Source organism: Pipistrellus hanaki (genome assembly GCF_964339955.1).
Source record: "Pipistrellus hanaki genome assembly, chromosome: 9".
Taxonomy (NCBI): domain Eukaryota; kingdom Metazoa; phylum Chordata; class Mammalia; order Chiroptera; family Vespertilionidae; genus Pipistrellus; species Pipistrellus hanaki.
The window spans coordinates 79110913-79130269 of NC_140511.1; the positions used below are offsets into that span (position 1 = coordinate 79110913).

Here is a 19357-nt window from a genome sequence, read left to right on the forward strand (position 1 = left end):
TGATTCTGGGCTGCATGTTCATGCAAGTAGGGGTCCCACCTTAAAGTGCGTGTGCTGGTGGAGTATCGGACTTCCTGCCTTGGGAGGCTCTGGGTTTTGATTTTGGCCCTCCCCACTAAAGTCGGCCAAACAACAGCTCAGTTTCACCGTTATATATTCCAGATCGGTAAATGTCTCCAGAATAAAAATTGTTTTGAATTCTGGGCTTACCTCTCTGGGTTTGAGCCTCCTAAATGTTGGCCCAGTGATTCTTCACTATAGTATTAGCTTTGCAATGCTTTTCAGATTTTTTTTTTGTTCACGTTCTCTGATTTTTCATTTGTCTTCAGTGGGAATGTTGGAAATAACCAGGAGCCTGTTTCCAATGAACTGAATGTGATATTAAGAAAACTCCCTGGGTTTCATTTATATATCTTTCCCCACTGGGGAATAGCAGTCCTGTTACCCCTTATCAATTATTATACCATCAATCACCCCAGCCGATAGTAGTACCCCGTTTTTACTTTCTGGCCCAGTTGATGTAGAATGCAAAATGCCCCGTTGGCAAGCTCAGCTCCTGATGTAGAGAAATCATATTGTGCCCCCTGGTGGAAACATAACTCCCCCTGGTCCTTAAAGGGAGATCAGCCGGAGCCAGAAGTGACTGGCAGCCACGGGGAACATTTTGCAAAAGTCTTTAGTTCAGATGGCTGCACGCCCTCCGTCCACTCCTCGGTTTCTGTCTGAGAGAGGAACGCTGTATGACTGCTCACTGGTTCTGAGCACATAGAGTATCTATTATTCAGTGATATAGCATTTCTTTCTTCTTTTTAAAAAAATATATTTTATTGATTTTTCACAGAGAGGAAGAGAGAGGGATAGAGAGTTAGAAACATTGATGAGAGAGAAACATCGACCACCTGCCTCCTGCACACCCCCCACCGGGGATGTGCCCGCAACCAAGGTACATGCCCTTGGCCGGAATCTAACCTGGGACCTTTCAATCCGCAGACCGACGCTCTATCCACTGAGCCAAACCAGTTTCAGCTACAGCATTTCTTAAAAGGACCCTGCAAGAACGGAAAGCCATGATGCTGTGCTCATAAACTGCATCAGCCTGAGACAGAACCAGCCTGCTTATTAATATTAACACTTTTCATTTAAAATTTTTTATTGAATTATACATATGGAGAAGTGCACAAATCTTGTGTAGTTCAAATAATTTGTACAAAGTGAACAAACCTATGTAACTACTACCAAGGGGAAGAAAAGGAACATTCCTAGCACCCCAGTTGCCAACTCATGCCCCCTCCTTGCCACTGAAAGGTAACACTCTGGAAATCATACAAGATGTCCTTTTTTTAAAAAAAAAATATTTTTATTGATTTTACACAGAGAGGAAGGGAGAGAGATAGAGAGCCAGAAACGTCGATGAGAGAGAAACATTGACCATCTGCCTCCTGCACACTCCCCACTGGGGATGTGCCCGCAAGCAATGTACATGCCCTTGACCAGAATCGAACCTGGGACCTTTCAGTCCGCAGGCCGATGCTCTATCCACTGAGCCACACCGGTTTCAGCATCACATACTTTTGATTCCTTGGTTGGAGTCAACTCCCGATACCCTTTGACCCATAGTCATTTGGGACAGGTATCTCTGGGGTCCTCCAAGCTGCTGACACCTAGTCTGCAAGTTTGGTACAAGGGGTAGGTAGTGACAAATATCTCAGCACTCTCATCTGCCAAACAATTTTGACGGTAAGACATGTCCTGATTCTGAAATATTGAAAGTGGGCGAGAGGGCAGGAGCTTTGTGCATCTCGGAATTGATGAAATAGGTATATGACAAGGACCAAAACCCGAGCTCTGATAGTTATAGGTGGAACAGAGGACAGAGTCAGCAGGCTGCTGGGCTGACAGTGTGATGGGACAGCCAGGCGCATGTTTCAGAAACCTGGAGCCAAGTTGGAAAAGGAGGGACTGGTCACTGGTGCCACGGGAGTTGACAGGCTGTTGAGGACGACAGAGAAGGGATCTCTAACTTATTGAAATGGATGTCATGGTGACTTTGTTAGGAGCGGTTTCAAGTGACCTGGTGGGTACAAAACCCCCTTTAAATTCAGTGGAAAGACTTGGAAATAAGTCAACAGAAATAGGAAGTATAAGCAGAACACCGGCTATAAAAAGGTGAAAAAATCAAAGGCAGTCATGGGCTCAAGGAAGAGGCTTGCTTTTTTTAAATTTTTTTTATACTAAGCCATGTTTGTACATACATTTGCATGATTTGACAGTGAAGGAGAAGTGAGTGGTACAGGAAGAGGGGTAGGTGCGGTGTTGTAGTGTACCCCGAATCTCACAGAGGGCGCCTCACCAAGAAGTCTATTATGGAGTCATTTATTAAAGGCCGGCGGCTTAGGAGGGCCAATCAGCACTCCAAATCTCGCAGCCCCGAAATGCTCGCCACATCTGGTAGCAGATTACCACAAAGGTACCGATTACATCTTTGGGTTTGGAATGAGGAACCTGGTTTGCCCAAAGCAGTTACAGAAGCGAAATTGAGCAAGTTAGTTATCTATACAGATTAAGTATAGTTTTGGGTCTACAGACCACTGAGTCAACAGAAACACATTGTCTGGAGCCACTGAGGCAATTGAGGGTAATTGTGCTGTCCTGGTTCCCAGGTACAGAAGAATGTGCCTAGATAACCAGTAAGATCACAATCAACGGGGTATGCAAACCACCATCCATGGAGTATTCAATCGATTGGGATAACATACATAAGTTCAGAAAATCAAAATAACGTTTCTATTGTTTTAGCGAGCAAGTAAGTACAGAACCCAGAACAGCAGGGTTAAAGTTAAAACTGCAGCCAAAACCCGTGTGGCTCAGTGGATAGAGCGTCGGCCTGTGGACTGAAGGTTCCCAGGTTTGATTCTGGTCAAGGGCATGTACCTGGGTTGCAGGCACATCCCCAGTGGGGGGTGTGCAGGAGGCGGCTGGTTGATGTTTCTCTCTCATCAATGTTTTTGGCTCTCTATCCCTCTCCCTTCCTCTCGGTAAAAAATAAATAAAATATATATTTTTAAAAACACCAAAAACTGCAGTCTCTACCTGAGAGGATCGCTACCGTACCACACTTCAGCCGGAGGGAAGCTCGGCACCTCGGCAGAGGGCCCAGCTCAGACAGGAGCAGGAGGCCAGGGGGAAGAGGTAGGTACAGTGAAGCTGCTGGCAGGAAGGCGGGGGTCCTGAGCAGACCCCCATATGCAGGCCAGAGAATTAGCCAGTTCTGGGCGTTAACGTTCCTCTCCCTAAAATGGCCACGTTCGGCATCCCAAGTGGACTGTGCGCTATCATCTTCCGCTGCCCACGCCCGCCCCGCCTGTGATGACAGCGAAGGGTTAACCACAGGTTAAAGGTCGGCGAGGTAACGGGACGCTCGGGGCCCCCCTGGGCCACCTCGGGCCTCCCATGGGAAGGCGGGGCCGGAGCGGGCGGCTCGGCGCGCACGCGCACGCCTGGTCCGTTGCGCCTGCGCGTCCGGCGCGAAGCCCGTCCTCCGCCGCCCGCTCTGGAGGGCGCGCGCTCGGGCGGCGCCTGCGCAGAGGATAGGAAACTGGGTCCCCGTTAGGTCCCCGCGCCTGCGCGTTTGGGCTCCGGGCCTCCCGGCCTGAGGGAGAGGAGCAGGGAAGATGGCGGCGGTGGTGGAAAATGTAGTGAAGCTGTGAGTGGTCGTTTCTCTCTCTCCTGGGCCGGGAGGTCCTGTGGAGGGCCTGGGAGGAGAGGGTGGCGCGGGAAGGGACGAGGCGAGGAGCGGGACGTGCCCGGGGAGGCCATGTTGGGGCTCCCCCCGGGGAGGGCGGCGGGAGAGTCCGGAGAAGACGCTGCGCCTCTTTGGAAACTTGTGGCGGCCCTGAGGGGCACCGGGAGCCCCTCGCGGGCAGCCTCCTGGGCTCGGCGGGGCTGTGCGGCCTGAGCATCCCTTCAGCCGGCCGTTTCCAGAGCGGGGCGCCCTTGCCGCGTCCGAGGGACCCTGTCCCGGGGTCGCCCCGAGACGCCGCAGTCCGGGGGAGGCTGGCCGAGGGCGGCCCGGGCCCGACCGGGTCCCCGGAGCCGGTCCCGATCTCCCGCGGGCCGCCCGCCGCCGGCCTGAAGCCGCCGCCCGGCAGCTCGGCGCGGTTAGGACCGCGGGACTGTTTCTGCCTAAACAGCTGCGCGACGTGGGGGTGGGGTGTTGGGCATCAGGTACCCAGCACCGAAACATGCCCGGTGAGGATCCGTTGAAGAGCAGGAACCAGGGGAGGAACCAGGGGAACGGGCTCTGCGCCGGCGCATCCCGCCATCGCCGCCCGGGGATGGACCGGAGCCGCCGGCCGCCCTGCCGCCCGGGAGGCCACAGCCGCTGTCTGCGCGGCGGGCATACCTGTGCCGGCAGATTTCGAGCCAAGTTAAAGTTAATATTGTTGGGGAAATGGAGAAAGGCCTGGGACCTGCGAGGGAGAGATGCTTTGGGACCTGCTTCAGCCCAGCCCCCTCCCCGAAGAGGACTCGGAATGAGCCTGGACACGGGTTCATGCCCGGGGCGAACAGAGCGGCTCCTTTCCCGTCGGCCGTGGTGCCAGAGGGATCGGAAAGCAGAGGTGTCTGGTCGTCTGGTTAGGGCTTTGGGGTTTTGATGGGATGACGAGGTAAAGGCCTGGGAACTGTTCTTAGGGACCCACGGCTTCTCGTCTGCCTTTGTGGTGGGCTGAGCTACCCTTCCCCGGAGCCTGTTAGTAAGAGGACAGCTCCCCCGCCCCGCCTGGAGCCTTTTCTTTGAGGATGCTTTCCCACTTCCATTAAGCTAAGTGCCTTCTCCTCCTCCTGTGGTTTGTGTTTTTTATTTTTATTTTTTACTTGCTTTTAGCTGGATCCTCCTGCTTTCAGCCATCCAGCCACCCATCCTCCCAACATTATCATCCTCCTCTCTGATCTGCCCACTCCAGCTTCCCCAGCTCCCTGCACACATTTCCCTCCGTCTAGAAAGGATGCTGTTGATCTACCACTTGTGTACTTATTTTTTCCTGATTCAGATGCTCTTTCTTTCTCTGCCTGCCTCTCTCTTTATTGACTCCCCCCATTCCATGGAAAGGAGAGGTTTTACACAGGTTTTGTGCTTCCCAAAAAAATAAAGCTAATACCTTGGAAATCTTACCATACTGGGGAACGTCAGACTTGCCTAGATTTTGAGAGTTATATGTAGTGAGATTTTTAAAAAAGATCTTTTTATTTCAGAGAGGAAGGGAGAGGGAAAGAGATAGAAACATCAGTGATGAGAGAGAAAATCATTGATTCGCTGCCTCCCCTTTGGGGAGCAACCTGGGCATGTGCCCTGACCAGGAATCGAACCCTGACCTTCTGGTTCACAGGTCCATGCTGGCCGGGCTGTAGTGAGATTATTTATGTTGAAAGACTTTCTTCAGGGAAATAGGGTTGTCAACTCTTTGTGTAATGTTAGATGTAAGGAGCTGCCTACTTAAATAGAGCATTACATCTTTTTTAAAAATATATATATTTTATTGATTTTTTACAGAGAGGAAGGGAGAGGAGAGGGATAGAGAGCTAGAAAGGTCGATGAGAGAGGAACATCGACCATCTGCCTCCTGCACACCCCCTACAGGGGATGTGCCCGCAACCAATGTACATGCCCTTGACCAGAATCGAACCTAGGACCTTTCAGTCCACAGGCCGATGCTCTATCCACTGAGCCAAACTGGTCTTGGCTAGAACATGACATCTTATTTCTCTTTCAAGAGCTGTAGAGCTTGGGAGGGTCACCAGGCACTGGTTCCTGAGTGCTGGTGATGAGGAACCAACACTGTCTTCCTTGGTTCTGGTTGCAGAGGGCTGTGGATCACAGTGCATTTTCCTACAGAACTTCCCCTTTCAAAAGGAGCCTCCGTTCTCTCAGTACCATTCCCGCCTGGGAAAAAATGCTGTTCCATTGCTTTTCTTGATCATGGCGTGCCTAGTCTTCTGACAGCTGAGTTGTACATCGAGGTCAGGACTGCTAGCTCATCTTTTCTAACTTACATCTTTATTTTATTTTTTAAATACCATATATTTTTATATATACGGAGAGGAAGGGAGAGGGACAGAGAGTTAAAAACATCGATGAGAGAGAAACATCAATCAGCTGCCTCTTGTACACTCCCCACTGGGGATGTGCCTGCAACCAAGGTACATGCCCTTGACCGGAATCGAACCTGGGACCCTTCAGTCTGCAGGCCGACGCTCTATCCACTGAGGCAAACCAGTTAGGGCTTACATCTTTTTTTTTTTCTTTTTTTTAAATAAAACCTTAAATTTGATTTTTAGAGAGAGGAAGGGATGGGGTAGATAGAAACACTAATATAAGAGAGAAACATCAGTGGCCGCCTCCTTCATGCCCCCATTGGGGACTGAGCCAGAAACCCAGGCAAATCCAACCTGAGACCATTGGGTGCACAGGGGCTGCCCAACCAACTGAGCCACACCAGCTGGCTCTGACTTGCATCTTGTTCTGGGGGAAGAATTTTCCTATTTATAAATTCCGTGAACTCCAAATGCCTCAAAATTGAAACAGTCTTTAAGGTATTTACTAGGGTAAAATAATGGTGGTAAATATCTGTGGCTGCTGACTAGTTTTGAAACCTGTTAGGTAACAAGATACAGAGAATAAAGTTAGCTTGAAATTTCTCACGCTAGGACTCAAGTTTTAAAGAGTCCTCTCATTCTCTCTTGCTCTGCCCTCATCAGGTCCTGTCTCCCCCCAACTGGTTTTATTCCCACCCCTCTTACCCACAAGACAGTTTGTCCCACCTTCTGAGATTTCACTGAACTCATAAGAACTTTGGTAAAACATCTCTCATGCATTCCCCTCAGGTGTTTCCAGCCTCCTTGCTTTGACTTGGCAGCTCTCAGCCGGCCTGGCCCTTCCGTTTGACTTCCAGTGTCAGTAGCAATTCCCATCAGCAGACACAAAGGAGCTGCTGCACTCAGCCTTGTTTATCCAATTTTCCTCTGATTATGAGGCCGTGGCTGCCTCCTAAAGGCGAGCAAATGTGAGCCTGTTCCATTCTCTCCACTCCAGCACAAGAGTTATGCCTACCTCAAATTACAGTCACTCAGCCTGCTGAAGCACGCAGGCTGCCTTGTGGAGTCACTGCCTTGTGTGTGGTGTGACTTTTTCAGTTGCTGGGAACATGCTAAGCTGGGCCTAAGTGGTCGATTGCAGCTGCTCAGTGAACCCCTCCCCCCTCAGATTCCAGAAGGATTTGTTGGTGTAACTCAAGATACCGACATAAGCAACACAGACTTACTCTGTCCAGCTTTTCCTGAGTCTCCTGTCTTGGAATATGTTGGGACTTATCCAGCCAAACCTCCCCTGTCTATAGAGGCACTGGAGATCCCATGGTTTGACTCGAAGTTCACATTTGATGGCTTTTAGCCAAGTCAGGTCTTTACTCCCAAGTCCAATCAAGATGCCCAGACACCTTCCTTGGTACTGGAGTTTCTGTGAGAAAGAAATCATCTCTCGCCGGGACCGGTTTGGCTCAATGGGTAGAGCGTCAGCTTGGGGACTGAAGGGTCCCGGGTTCGATTCTGGTCAAGGGCATGTACCTTGGTTGCGGGCATATCCCCAGTAGGGGGTGTGCAAGAGGCAGCTGATCGATGACTCTCTCTCATCGATGTTTCTAACTCTCTATCTCTCTCCCTTCCTCTCTGTACAAAATCAATAAAATATATTAAAAGGAAAAAAAGAAATCATCTCTGTTGAAGATGGATAAGATATGTAAATATGAATTGTTATAGTTTAAGCTCCAGTGCTAACAGATTGTTTCCATAAGCATGCTTAGAACCAGATAACTGGCACTGTGCAGTTTTCCAGCTGTTAGACCACTTAAAGGTTTGCCCTTGATTACAGTTTCCAATTGAGCCCAACCAGTGTGGCTCAGTGGTTGTGTATCGAGTTATGACATACGAGATCAAGGTTTGAGTCCTGGTCAGGGCACATGCCCAGGTTGTGGGCTCCATCCCCTGTGGGGGGCGTGCAGGAGTCAGCCAATCAAATATATTTTATTTATTTTTTAAATATATCATTAACTTTTTACAGAGAGGAAGGGAGAGAGATAGAGATTTGGAAACATTGATGAGAGAGAAACATCAATCAGCTGCCTCCTGCACAACCCCCACTGGGGATGTGCCTGCAACCAAGGTACATGCCCTTGACCGGAATTGAACCTGGGAACCTGGGACCTTTTCAGTCCCCAGACCAACACTCTATCCACTGAGCCAAACTGGTTTCGGCTGAGTGAAAATTTTTTAAAGCAAAGATTTTAAAATCAATTAAGACCTGATATAATTTACTTATAGGATATATCTTTTTCTTTTTAAAATTTTTTTTTATTAAATTATCTGTGTACATATTATAGGATATTTCTTACAGGATATTATTCTACTATCCTCCCTTTTTTAATTATTAGAAGACTTTTGGAAATTTTTTTATAATGCAGTTTTGATAACTTTACATTTTAATTTTTGCACAAAAATATGATTACTTTAGGGTTCATTGTATGTTAAGCAATTTTACCATGAAATGAACTACCAATAGAAATTTTGGTTAATACTTTAGGAACAGCTTTTTGTACAATTAAATTTTCTTGAATATTCACTTATTTCATTTAGCCAATTTAAATTAATCTGAAAACTTGACTATTTTACTGTCAAATTTAATACTTGAACAACAATTTTAATTTACCCTGTAAATATTAGTGGAAAGGATTATATGCATCCTTGAGAAAGTTCTAAGCATTCCTGGTGTTAGACTGGATTTAAATATAGGGCAGCTGCCATCAACCACTTCTCTGTTGCCTAGGTCTCAATCTTAGCTGGGTCTCAATCTGAGCTGGGCCAAATCTGTTTGTGGCCTGGGTCCTGATGGGAAGCGCGAAGCAGCCATGGGGCAGGAGACCTCCCTCAAAAGAGGCGAGTGTTCAAGCCCCTGTAATGTGGGGGGGGGGGGGGTGAGGATCTTTGCCACACCTCCGTTGATCCCCAAGTTCCCTGCGGCTGTGCCTGGCTTAGGTCGCCCCTCCCTTGAGGAATCTTACCCGTCATTAGCTAACCAGCCATCCTCCGGGGCCAAGCAGAGTGAAGTGAGGTTCAGTTCTGTCTCCTTGGTAGCCTATGCCCCCGTGGCCTCCATGCCCAGCACCTGCCTTGGGATCCCCTCGCCTGCTGGCAGGCCCCGGCATTGATCACATATCTTGGGGAACCCAGGTTTCTTCTCCAGGGACGGCCCAGCTCACACCATTGTGAGACAGACCCATGGTACCATCCACCTTGAGGCTTCAACCTCAGCATGAACTGAAAACTCAAGCAACAGCTGTGGGCAATTGGATTGTGAGAAGAGGATCCCTCTTTGTAAATAAGGCAAGAAGGGCCAATATAGAATGCTTAAGTGCCTTCTCAAGGGGCCCTCCACACAGTGGAAGGAATTAAGTCCTTCATGTCCTTTTTAAATTGCTGCCAAACAGTCAAAGAATTCGTTTAAGTTTGTTTGGGATAAATGCACAACATGCTCTTGAAAAATATCAAAATTTATAATGACATTGTAGAATAATATCATGCAAGGATGTTCTTTGCTCTAGGTCCATTACTATTTACTTTTAATTTATTGCACCCATTTTTAAAAATTGGTTATGTGCATATCTTCTAAATTTATATCAATATGAATTAATGTGGGTTTAATAATTCCTTTATAATTTTGCAATATATAATTTAAGACAACTAAATGTTCCCTGCAAAAGTAAAGTTGATCGTTACTTTCTGCAATTATATGTTCAAAAATAAAGTACATGTTGGATGTTGGTAAATTAAAATAATAGGCTTTTAAAAAAGAATAGTTTTCAGGGAAGTCCAGGGTTTTTTTCATTGACTCTAAACTTTTAGTATACAGAATTAAATAGTTGGATAAGTAAATACCTATAAATACCTAGTTCAAAATTCAAAAGATATAAAAGAGCAAGTAGGAGAAAATCCCCTAATCACTTGGTTTTTCTTCCTGGAGGCCTACAGTTTCTTTTCTTCTCTTTGTTCCATAAATGGTAGCATCCTGTAACACTTGTCAACACCTTACCTTTTGTGTTTTTCCCACCTAGTTGTCTTGGAGATTATTCAATATCAGTTCATGAAGAGCTTTCTTCTTTCTTTAAGGCTAAATATAATTTCATTGTACAGGTATACTGTAGTTTGCTAACTGTGTTTTAGTAGGTCTCCCAGACCTTGTTGAACTCATTTCCTTTTATAAAAAGGAACTAACCACTGCTTCTCAGCATGAGGGTTAAGAGAAATAGCATTTTTTTTTCCTTATTTCTTTTTTGATTCCCTTTAGAAATGGCATCTTGAGTGGCACGGGGTTAAGACTCATGAAAGCCCAAAATAAGCATTAGTTCTCTTTGTGAATTACACTTAAGTCTGATGAGACACATGAAGAGATCATGTGTTCCCAATAGTAATTGCTTGTTAAGTGCCTTTTCTCCCACTGGCTTAGTGAAGGGGCTTGGTGTCCCCTGAGGCGGAAACGGAGGCAGATGGGACCAAAGCAACAGTCTCCCAGCCCCTTGAGCCTCTGGAGAGGCGGGTGGGAAGGGGGAGGGGTAGTTCAGCACCCTGTGCCCCGCGCACACCCCCAGCACGGACACACACCCGATTGTTGTCTCTGCGGCAGCCTCGGGGAGCAGTACTACAAGGATGCCATGGAGCAGTGCCACAATTACAATGCCCGTCTCTGTGCCGAGCGCAGCGTGCGCCTGCCCTTCCTGGACTCGCAGACCGGAGTGGCCCAGAGCAACTGTTACATCTGGATGGAGAAGCGCCACCGGGGGCCAGGTGAGGCGCAGCCCAGGAGCCCAGGGGAAGGGGCTCCCTCATTTAGGGTGCGCCAGCTGAGAGGGTTTCCCTGCTTCCCACCATGGTGAGCACGGTCTCCGTGATTAGAAGCCCGGGAGGAGGCAGCAGACAGGTTTATACCAGCTCTCGGTTCTCTGCAGGACTGAGGCTATTGCTGGGCTCCTGCAGAGTTATGTGTTAGCCAAGGCCCCTCGTTCACATCTGTTTTTCTTTTCTATAAGTTACCACCCCGCCCCGGCACTGCCATTGTTCCTCCCTTGCTCTAGATCTCCTGGGGCCTACTCATCTATATAGAAAGTGTTTGCCGTTATTTTCTAGAACTGGGTTAGGGCTTGACTTCTCTCTCTCCCTTCCACAGGATTGGCCTCTGGGCAGCTGTACTCATACCCTGCCCGGCGCTGGCGGAAAAAGCGGCGAGCCCACCCTCCTGAGGACCCGAGGCTCTCTTTCCCGTCGATCAAACCAGGCAAGCCCGCCCTTCCTGCGCAGGCCGGGGCCTGCTGCGCGATAGGAGGCTGCTAACCTGTTATGTACCGGTGATAATGCTAGGTTGTGAGGTACTAACATGAGTAAGATGTGATCCTTTCTTTAAAGAACTCGGTCTAGTAGAAGAGACAGATAACTATGGTGCCCAGTGAATTAGGGTGTCCTGGTTCCGGGGCAGCCAGAGGCCAGAGACAGTGCCTGGCCTGTGGCTGGCCTAGCACTCTGTAGACCACGCGGTCTGTGTTCAGCCCTTCTGAGTCTTGCCTCCTCCTGACCTTGCCTGCAGACACGGACCAGACCCTGAAGAAGGAGGGGCTGATCTCTCAGGACGGCAGCAGTCTAGAGGCTCTGTTGCGCACTGACCCCCTGGAGAAGCGAGGTGCCCCAGACCCCCGAGTTGATGACGACAGCCTGGGCGAGTTTCCTGTGACCAACAGTCGAGCACGGAAGGTACAGGACAAGCACTTTGGCTAAGGGAGCTTTGCTGGTGACGAGCCTTCTCGGGAGAGGCCTGAGCAGAACGGAAGCAAGCAGTGGCCAGAGGCAGGCCCCCGAGTTCTGCTGTTTCCCTGTTAGTGCTGGGTGCGGCCAGCTTCTCTCACCATCCAAGTTCATCCATCTGCACAAAGGTTCTGGGGGCCTGGGGTTACATAAGTGACATAGACCTGGTCCCTGCCAACAGGAACATAAAATTATACATAAAATGATACGAGCTAAAACTGCTCCAGGCACGGTGCAAAGTGCTTTTCCATCGTTTTCTCCAGTTTATACAACCTTAGGAAGTAGGTACTGTGGTCCCCAGTTCACATACAGAGAGGCTGAAACAGCAGTTAACAGAAATCCCCCATACGTCCACACAGTTAAGCAGGAAGGTTCTAAATCTAGAACGTGAGGTGCTTCCAGGGAGCAGATCAGAGGCAGGAGGGGGCATGGTCTTGGGGTGTCGGGGAAAGCTGTGTGGGAACGCTGGGAAAGGCATTCAGGCTAGGGAAACGAGTGGCAGAGGAGGGAGAGCCCAAACACGGAAGGGAGAGGGGCAGGGTTATGGGTGTTGAAGGGCGGCAGTGAGAAAGGAGGCTTGCCGAGACCGGTTTGGCTCAATGGATAGAGCGTCGGCTTGGGGACTGAAGGGTCCCGGGTTCGATTCCAGTCAAGGGCATGTACCTTGGTTGCGGGCACATCCCCAGTGGGGGGTGTGCAGGAGGCAGCTGATCGATGACTCTCTCATCGATGTTTCTAACTCTCTATCTCTCTCCCTTCCTCTCTGTACAAAATCAACAAAATATATTAAAAAAAAAAAAAAAAAAAAAGGAGGCTGGAGGGAGAGACAGGTCGCGACGGAGGTTCTGGTGGCCTTGCCGCTGCCGTTGGGGGCGCTTTCGGACGTACATTGTTTCTGCCCATCTAACCCTGACCTCCGCCCTCCTCAGCGGATCCTGGAGCCGGACGACTTCCTGGATGACCTCGATGACGAGGACTATGAGGAAGACACTCCCAAGCGTCGGGGCAAAGGGAAATCCAAGGTGAGGGGCCAGGGGCTGCCTGCGGCCGGGGGCAGGGAGCTGTGGGTTCGCGTGAGGTCAGCAGCCACTCCCGGAGAGTTTACCCTCCTGAGGCCCAGACGCCGTAGTGAGAGCAGCCCTGTGCTCTTTCTGGCAGGGGAAAGGCGTTAGCAGTGCCCGCAAGAAACTGGACGCCTCCATCCTAGAGGACCGAGACAAGCCCTATGCCTGTGACAGTGAGTGCCTCCTGAGTGGTGGGTAGTCCTTGCCTCGGACCCAGCTCCTGCTCAGGATGTGAGGAGGGAGGGCTGTGTTCTTGCTCAGCGCGGTGAAACAAGCCTGGACTCTGGTCCTGCCTGCCGACTGATCCCCTCTGGGACCTCTGCTCCGGGGGGTGGGGCCCGCATGCTCGGGGAGACTGCTGTCCCCGGGGCTGGAGGCTGGTGAAGGCGCACACCGCGGGCAGAATCAGCCTCTTGATGGCATCCAGGTCTGCTGGCCCCAGGCAGCCAGGGCCCCAGAAGTCCAACACCCAGTTTTTCACTGTCTGTTCTCTCTCCCCCTTTGCTCTGACTCCCCACTCTGTCCCTCCACCCCGGAGCACCATCGCCGCTGAGGTTTCTCTCTCGTTTGCTCCGCTTTCCCGCGGCTGCTGCTCCTGTCTCAAGTGTACAAGGCCTTCTTCTCATGACTTTTCTTTCTGTCTTTCAGATAGTTTCAAACAAAAGCATACCTCGAAAGCGCCCCAGAGAGGTAGCTCTCTCCACTTTTCAGACTTTTGGTTTTCCTCTCCCTTCTTCCCTCCTCCCTGGTTCCTCCTGCCTTTCTCATCTCCTGTGATGCTGGTTTAAAGGTCTCTGGAATGGCTTGGGGATGGGAGCAATGGGCCTTTGTTGTGCTCCAGTCCTCCCAGTCCTGGAGCTGCCTTCCCCACTGCTTGTCTCCCACAAACCTGCTGCTAGGGCTGCTCGGGCCCACTGCATGGAGTGGCTTCAAAAGCATTCTAAGAAACCCGTTACAAACAGATCCCTCTGCTCCCCTTCCCCCAAACAGCCCTTGCTGGTGAGCTAATGTTCCCATCATCTCCTCCTCCCATCCTCTTCCCACTCCTTTCCTGCTGGCTCCCGGGCTCTTCTTGGTCTCACTGCTCTAAAGTCCCAGGTGCCTCGTGGAGCTCTGCTTTCCTTGCTGGTTGGTGGGGTTGGGCCGGCACTGGTTGGTTGGGAGTGTCTTTGAATTTCTTTCGGGGCCAGCTACCTTGCAGACTCAGTTGACAGGTTATCCCCAAGAGAGCCAGGCCCTAAACCTTTGTCCACTTAGGGCTGAGATGGGCTCCGTGTTGTATATGGGGTGTATATATGAGCCTCCCACGTTTACTAAGAGGCAGGAAAGTTTGGATTATCTCTCGTACCTTTCCTCTCCTTCCTGTCATATCACAAGACTATAGACACTCCCTTTCCTCCCTGTCCTGGAGCTCCCAGACTCCCCAGGGCACGTGCTGTGGGGCCAGGGCTCGGACAGCCAGTGTGGGAGAGGAGAGGTGGCCATGGGCTGGGGTTAGCAGGGAGAAGAGCCATGGAAGCTGGAGAGCCCCAGGGCCCGATGCTCCTGACCAAGGAGAAGCAGCCGCCCCTAACGGCCTGTCCCAGAACACAGCTGACGGGTGGGGGGGTTGTCGGCCTCAGGTGGAGCCCGCAGCTTAGCGGGAGAGGTGTGGCGCCCTTGGACCCTAATACCTTTCTCTGCAACCTTCTCCCCACTCAGTCTGTGGAAAACGTTACAAGAACCGACCAGGCCTCAGTTACCACTATGCCCACTCCCACTTGGCTGAGGAGGAGGGCGAGGACAAGGAAGACTCTCAGCCGCCCACCCCCGTTTCCCAGCGGTCCGAGGAGCAGAAATGTGAGCGGGGGCGTCAGAAGGGGCAAGCAGGAGCCGGCCTGGTTATGGAAACCCTCCTTTCAGGGATGTTGAGGGACCTCACGGCCCCCAGGGGAATCAGAGTTCTTTCTTTCTCACTGCAGCCAAGAAGGGCCCCGATGGACTGGCCCTGCCCAACAACTACTGCGACTTCTGCCTGGGGGACTCAAAGATCAACAAGAAGACAGGACAACCCGAGGAGCTGGTGTCCTGTTCCGACTGTGGCCGCTCAGGTACTTCCAGGGGCGAGGGCAGCCACAGCCAGCACCCAGGCCCCAAGAGGGCCTTGACTTGTCACTGTCCAGTGGCTGCCACAGTCAGCCAGGTCACCTCGCTTCTCCCCGTTTCCAGCTCCTATCTTACGCTCCTCCCCCCGCACAGGGCACCCGTCCTGCCTGCAGTTCACCCCCGTGATGATGGCAGCAGTGAAGACCTACCGCTGGCAGTGCATCGAGTGCAAATGCTGCAACATCTGTGGCACCTCCGAGAATGACGTGCGTGTCCCTGCCCCTCCCCGCAGCTCCTCAGCTCTCACTGTTACCTCCACAGCGCTCTCAACTCAAGCTTTCTAGTAAGAGGGAGCCAACTCCCTCCTCGCCCCTCCCCAGAGGCCTGGGTGGAACTTCCTTTGGCAGGAAGATCATACCGATGATCTACATGGTGTCAGATACCGTTGTAGACACTGAGCTCACCAAACGAGACAGACAAGGTCCCTGGAATTTACATTCTTGTGGGAATAAGCGAGGAAACGACACTTTTATGATGTGCCATGAAGAAAATGAAAGCAGTAATGTGGCAGAGAGAAACTGGCCGGCGTGGGTAGTCAGAGATGGCTTTTCTGAGGAGGTGATGTTGGTGTTGAGCTTTGGATGATACCGAGGAGCCAGTCCAGGAAGATTTGAGGTGGAGCGCTCCTAGGAAAGGAGCAGTGAGTGCAGACTCAGGCGGACAGGCCAGGGGAGCCGGTGGAGTCTTGCCCTGGGAGAGCGGTGGAAGGGATTGGAAGGCAGGACCACCAGGTCTGAGGGTTTAGTTAGGGCAGAGATGTGGCATGTCATATATTTTAAAAAGATAACTTTGCTGCTCTCTGGAAAATAGATTGTAGGGGACACAGGACCATGAAATCAGTTAGGCAGCTGGTAGGGTAGAGATGGACACCAGTGGTTTCTATGCAGAGTGCCCATGTCTGTCCTAACCCGCACCTATCTCACCTTTCTTGGAAGTAGCAGCAGTGTCTGCATGCTCCTTCCTGCCTGTCCCCGTGGCCTTCCTGAGGCCCGTTGTCACTCCCCTCCTCCCTGCTCTTCTTCGTGCAGGACCAGCTGCTCTTCTGTGACGACTGTGACCGGGGCTACCACATGTACTGTCTTACCCCGCCCATGTCTGAGCCTCCTGAAGGTGGGTCGCCTGGATCTTTTACTCAGAACAATTATCTGTATCATACATGAGTTCTCTCACAGTAATATGTCCTTCCAAATTGGGGCGTAGGCACTTCGCCTTCACTCAGTGTAGAATGCTTTCCTAGGATTTCAACTTCAAATGTATCATGTTTGCACGTTATCACCAGATAAATTTGCAAACACAAGATCAGCAGTCCAAGAGAGAGCGGATACCGAGAGAGAGCAGATACCGAGCAGAGAACAGTTGCCAGAAGGGGTGATTTGTTTTCCTCCCGTTTGTCTGGGAAACTCACTCCATAGCTTGTCTGAAGTGATGTTTTGGTATCAGCTCTTTGAACCTGACAAATTAGTGTTCATTTCCACCCAGTCTGGAAGGGACTTGAACCTGGAGCCTGAATGGGTCAGTCTGGCCTTCAGTAGTTTGTTTAATAATGCTCCACGCTTATGGAAGCTCTTTGAAGAGACCGGTGATGGCACCAGCAAGTGGCTGCCTCTCCACAAGGCCTCTCCCGGCCAAATTTCTGTGCTAAGCCCTCCTTTATAGAAATCCGTGAGCTTACTCAGGAGGGTGTGAATGCCAGAAGCGGTTACTATGCACAGAGGGTGTGGGCCAGCTTTCCCGGCAGGAGACTCTCACTGTGTGATGGGAGCTAACCTGTAAGGTCAATAGCGATCCTCCCCTTCCCCCAGGAGAGGCAGGCCGCTAGCAAAGGCCGAGTCTTAGCAGCTGCTCTTGTCCGCTGTCAAGCTCAGTTTAGAAATCTACTTTGGGGAGAAGTCATGAGTTCTGTGTTTTACTTTTTTAACCATAAAGTATAAATTTACTGGTAAATTCTGCATTACCTCTAGAAGGCTCTCCTTTGGAAGGACTGTCAGACACTAAAGAAGAGGAGAGCTGCAGGCAGCCAGGGGTAGAGGGCCTGGAAGTCCTCAGATGGCTCTAGGTCAGGGGTCGGCAGGCTGCTCCACAGCCCAATCTAGCTGCACCTAGTTTAATTAGCTCCCAAGCTAAGACAGGTTTTCATTGTTTTTTTCTTTTGAGAGTGTTTATTCAAACTGGAGACAGTGAAACAAAGGAAGTGTGTAGAATGGAAGAGGCAATAGAGTGAGCCCTGGTGCTCACTTAACTCACTGAAAAGTCAGAGACAAGGGGGCCTTGGAGACAGAGTGAGCGTTAGCCAGATGAGCTGCCGCTGCCTGTTGGCCCCGGGTTAAAAGTGGCTGCCTCTCCACAAGGCCCCTTCCGACCAGATTTCTGTGTAAACCCCTCCTTTATAGAAATCCATGAGCAAGTCTCGTGTGGACCTTTGTAGTTGAGGAGAGAAAGGCGCACACTCGAGAGGGAAGAGACGCGTGGTGTGCTCCAGAGAGAGGAAGGGGGAGAGAAACATCAGTGATGAGAGAGTCATTGGTTAGCTGTTTCCTGCACGCCTCCTACTGGGGATCCTGGGCATGTGCCTTGACTGAGACTCAACCGTGACCTCCTGGTTCATAGGTTAATGCTCAACTACTGAGCCACACCAGCCGGCCTCCAGGTGATTCATCTCCGTTGAGAATTATTCTTCATGGTGTGTGAGGACCTAGCAGTGTCTCCCAGCTCAGGATAGCTATGACCTTTCGCTATGCAGAACGTCTCCCATCCTGCCTATAGCCGATCCTGACACAGAGACGATGTGGGGAGTGGAAGGACAGCACGTTAAGATTGTGTGGGAGCCATCCTAACCCCATCCATGTGCTTCTCTGTAGGAAGTTGGAGCTGCCACTTGTGTCTGGACCTGCTGAAGGAGAAAGCTTCCATCTACCAGAACCAGAACTCCTCTTGATGTGGCCAATCCCCCTGTTCCCCCTGACATCTAGGGCTGTTCCTCCTCTCTTGTTTTTCATAACCCATTTCCCCTTCCTCCTCTCTTTCGAAAGTCCAGAGAACCTGGGGGTGGTTGTGCCAACCTGCCTTTGGCAGCAGCAAGCTAGAGTGGCAGCTCTGGCTGCCCATGGCCCCGGGCCCTCAGGGAGAACAGCGACATGTGCCCCACGTGTCCCTGCGGGCCCGGCTTCTAATGGCTCCCCAGGAAGTGCATTCACTTTGCCTGCCTTGGGCCCTGGCCCGATGATCACAGGGTTCACACAGTGTCCACTGAGGAAGGGGGGGAGCTCACCTCTCAGCTTTGCCTCCACACTGGTCCCCAGGGCTTTCCCTTCCCCCAGGGCTGAGTCACGCTGGGACCTCTCCAGGAGCAGCTGGTGGTGAGCAGCTGAGGGCATTGAGGAGGAGTAGCTGGTGGTGAGCAGCTGAGGGCATTGAGGAGGAGCCTGCAAGGAGCTTTCCATGCCCTTCCTGCTGCTCAGCCTCCCACGCTCTTCCCTCAGAGTGGCTCTGGAGCCTTCTGTTCCTGCTGCTGAGGATCCTTTGCCCACGCCAGTAGGTTCTTGGTCACCCTCTGGGCTCTGGCCTGTCCCATCCCAGGGGAAGGAGCAGCTCCACCCTGACTCTGTGCTCACCTGGCTTACTCTCGCAGATGACTGCAGCATTCCCCACCATTGGAATCTCCTATCTTCCCTTCCCTTCCTATTCCCTTAGGTTTTGTGGGGAGAGGAAGCATCAGGGGTCCAGGCCAGCTGCTTGGGGGTCACAGGGAAATGTTGGACAATGTGCCTGTTTTTTAACTCGATAAAAAAGCCTACCTCCGTAATCCCCTTTTTGTTCTTCCTGGACCTGGTATTCAGCTCCTGCCCTTACTGAATTGAGAGTCCCTGCCTCCTGTTCTGTGGGTCCTGGGTCCCGGTCACAGGGAAGCCCCCAGACATCCCATTCTTCCCTGCACACTCACTAGCAGCTGGTAAGGTCTTCACACCCTGATAACTCACCTTTCTGCCTGGTAACACTTACGTAGGGAGGGATCCTCCATGCTAGGACACCTGGTGTGGCCTTCCCTGGCCATGGGCAGGCCCTAATTCACTGTTGCTTTGGAGTTGTGTCTTTTCTTTCTTTAGTTCTCGTATTCTAAACATTAGTACAAATAAACATTTTTACACAGAGTCTTCTGCTGGATGGTTTATCTCCTGAATCCCTTTCCTAGTTATGAAGGCCAGTTCATTTAAAACTTTCTTAGGGCTGTGAGGTTTTTTGTTTTGTTTTTT

General features: G+C 51.0%; 1 protein-coding gene across 2 annotated transcripts; it reads left to right on the forward strand.

Moving 5' to 3' along the window:
* The first annotated feature begins 3570 nt into the window (after positions 1 to 3570).
* On the forward strand, positions 3571 to 19255 carry DPF2 (double PHD fingers 2). 2 transcript variants are annotated; one of them, XM_084895330.1, is made up of 12 exons: positions 3571 to 3703; positions 10730 to 10890; positions 11270 to 11377; positions 11684 to 11847; positions 12828 to 12920; positions 13057 to 13135; positions 13611 to 13652; positions 14664 to 14801; positions 14924 to 15052; positions 15201 to 15313; positions 16136 to 16217; positions 17966 to 19255. In XM_084895330.1, exons 1-12 carry the CDS (start codon positions 3672 to 3674, stop codon positions 18040 to 18042), a joined length of 1218 nt encoding a protein of 405 aa, XP_084751456.1. In that variant the 5' UTR covers positions 3571 to 3671; the 3' UTR covers positions 18043 to 19255. The 2 variants fall into 2 exon arrangements, with proteins under 2 accessions (XP_084751456.1, XP_084751457.1); XM_084895331.1 differs by lacking the exon at positions 13611 to 13652.
* The last annotated feature ends 102 nt before the right edge of the window (positions 19256 to 19357 follow it).

What these genes read in the sequence shown, in the direction of transcription:
- DPF2 (XM_084895330.1), top strand. Translation starts at nt 3,672, where the DNA reads ATGGCGGCGGTGGTGGAAAATGTAGTGAAGCT. An exon ending in GAAGCGCCACCGGGGGCCAG is followed by an intron (nt 10,891 to 11,269) that starts GTGAGGCGCAGC and finishes TCCCTTCCACAG; the next exon opens with GATTGGCCTCTGGGCAGCTG. An exon ending in CCAACAGTCGAGCACGGAAG is followed by an intron (nt 11,848 to 12,827) that starts GTACAGGACAAG and finishes CGCCCTCCTCAG; the next exon opens with CGGATCCTGGAGCCGGACGA.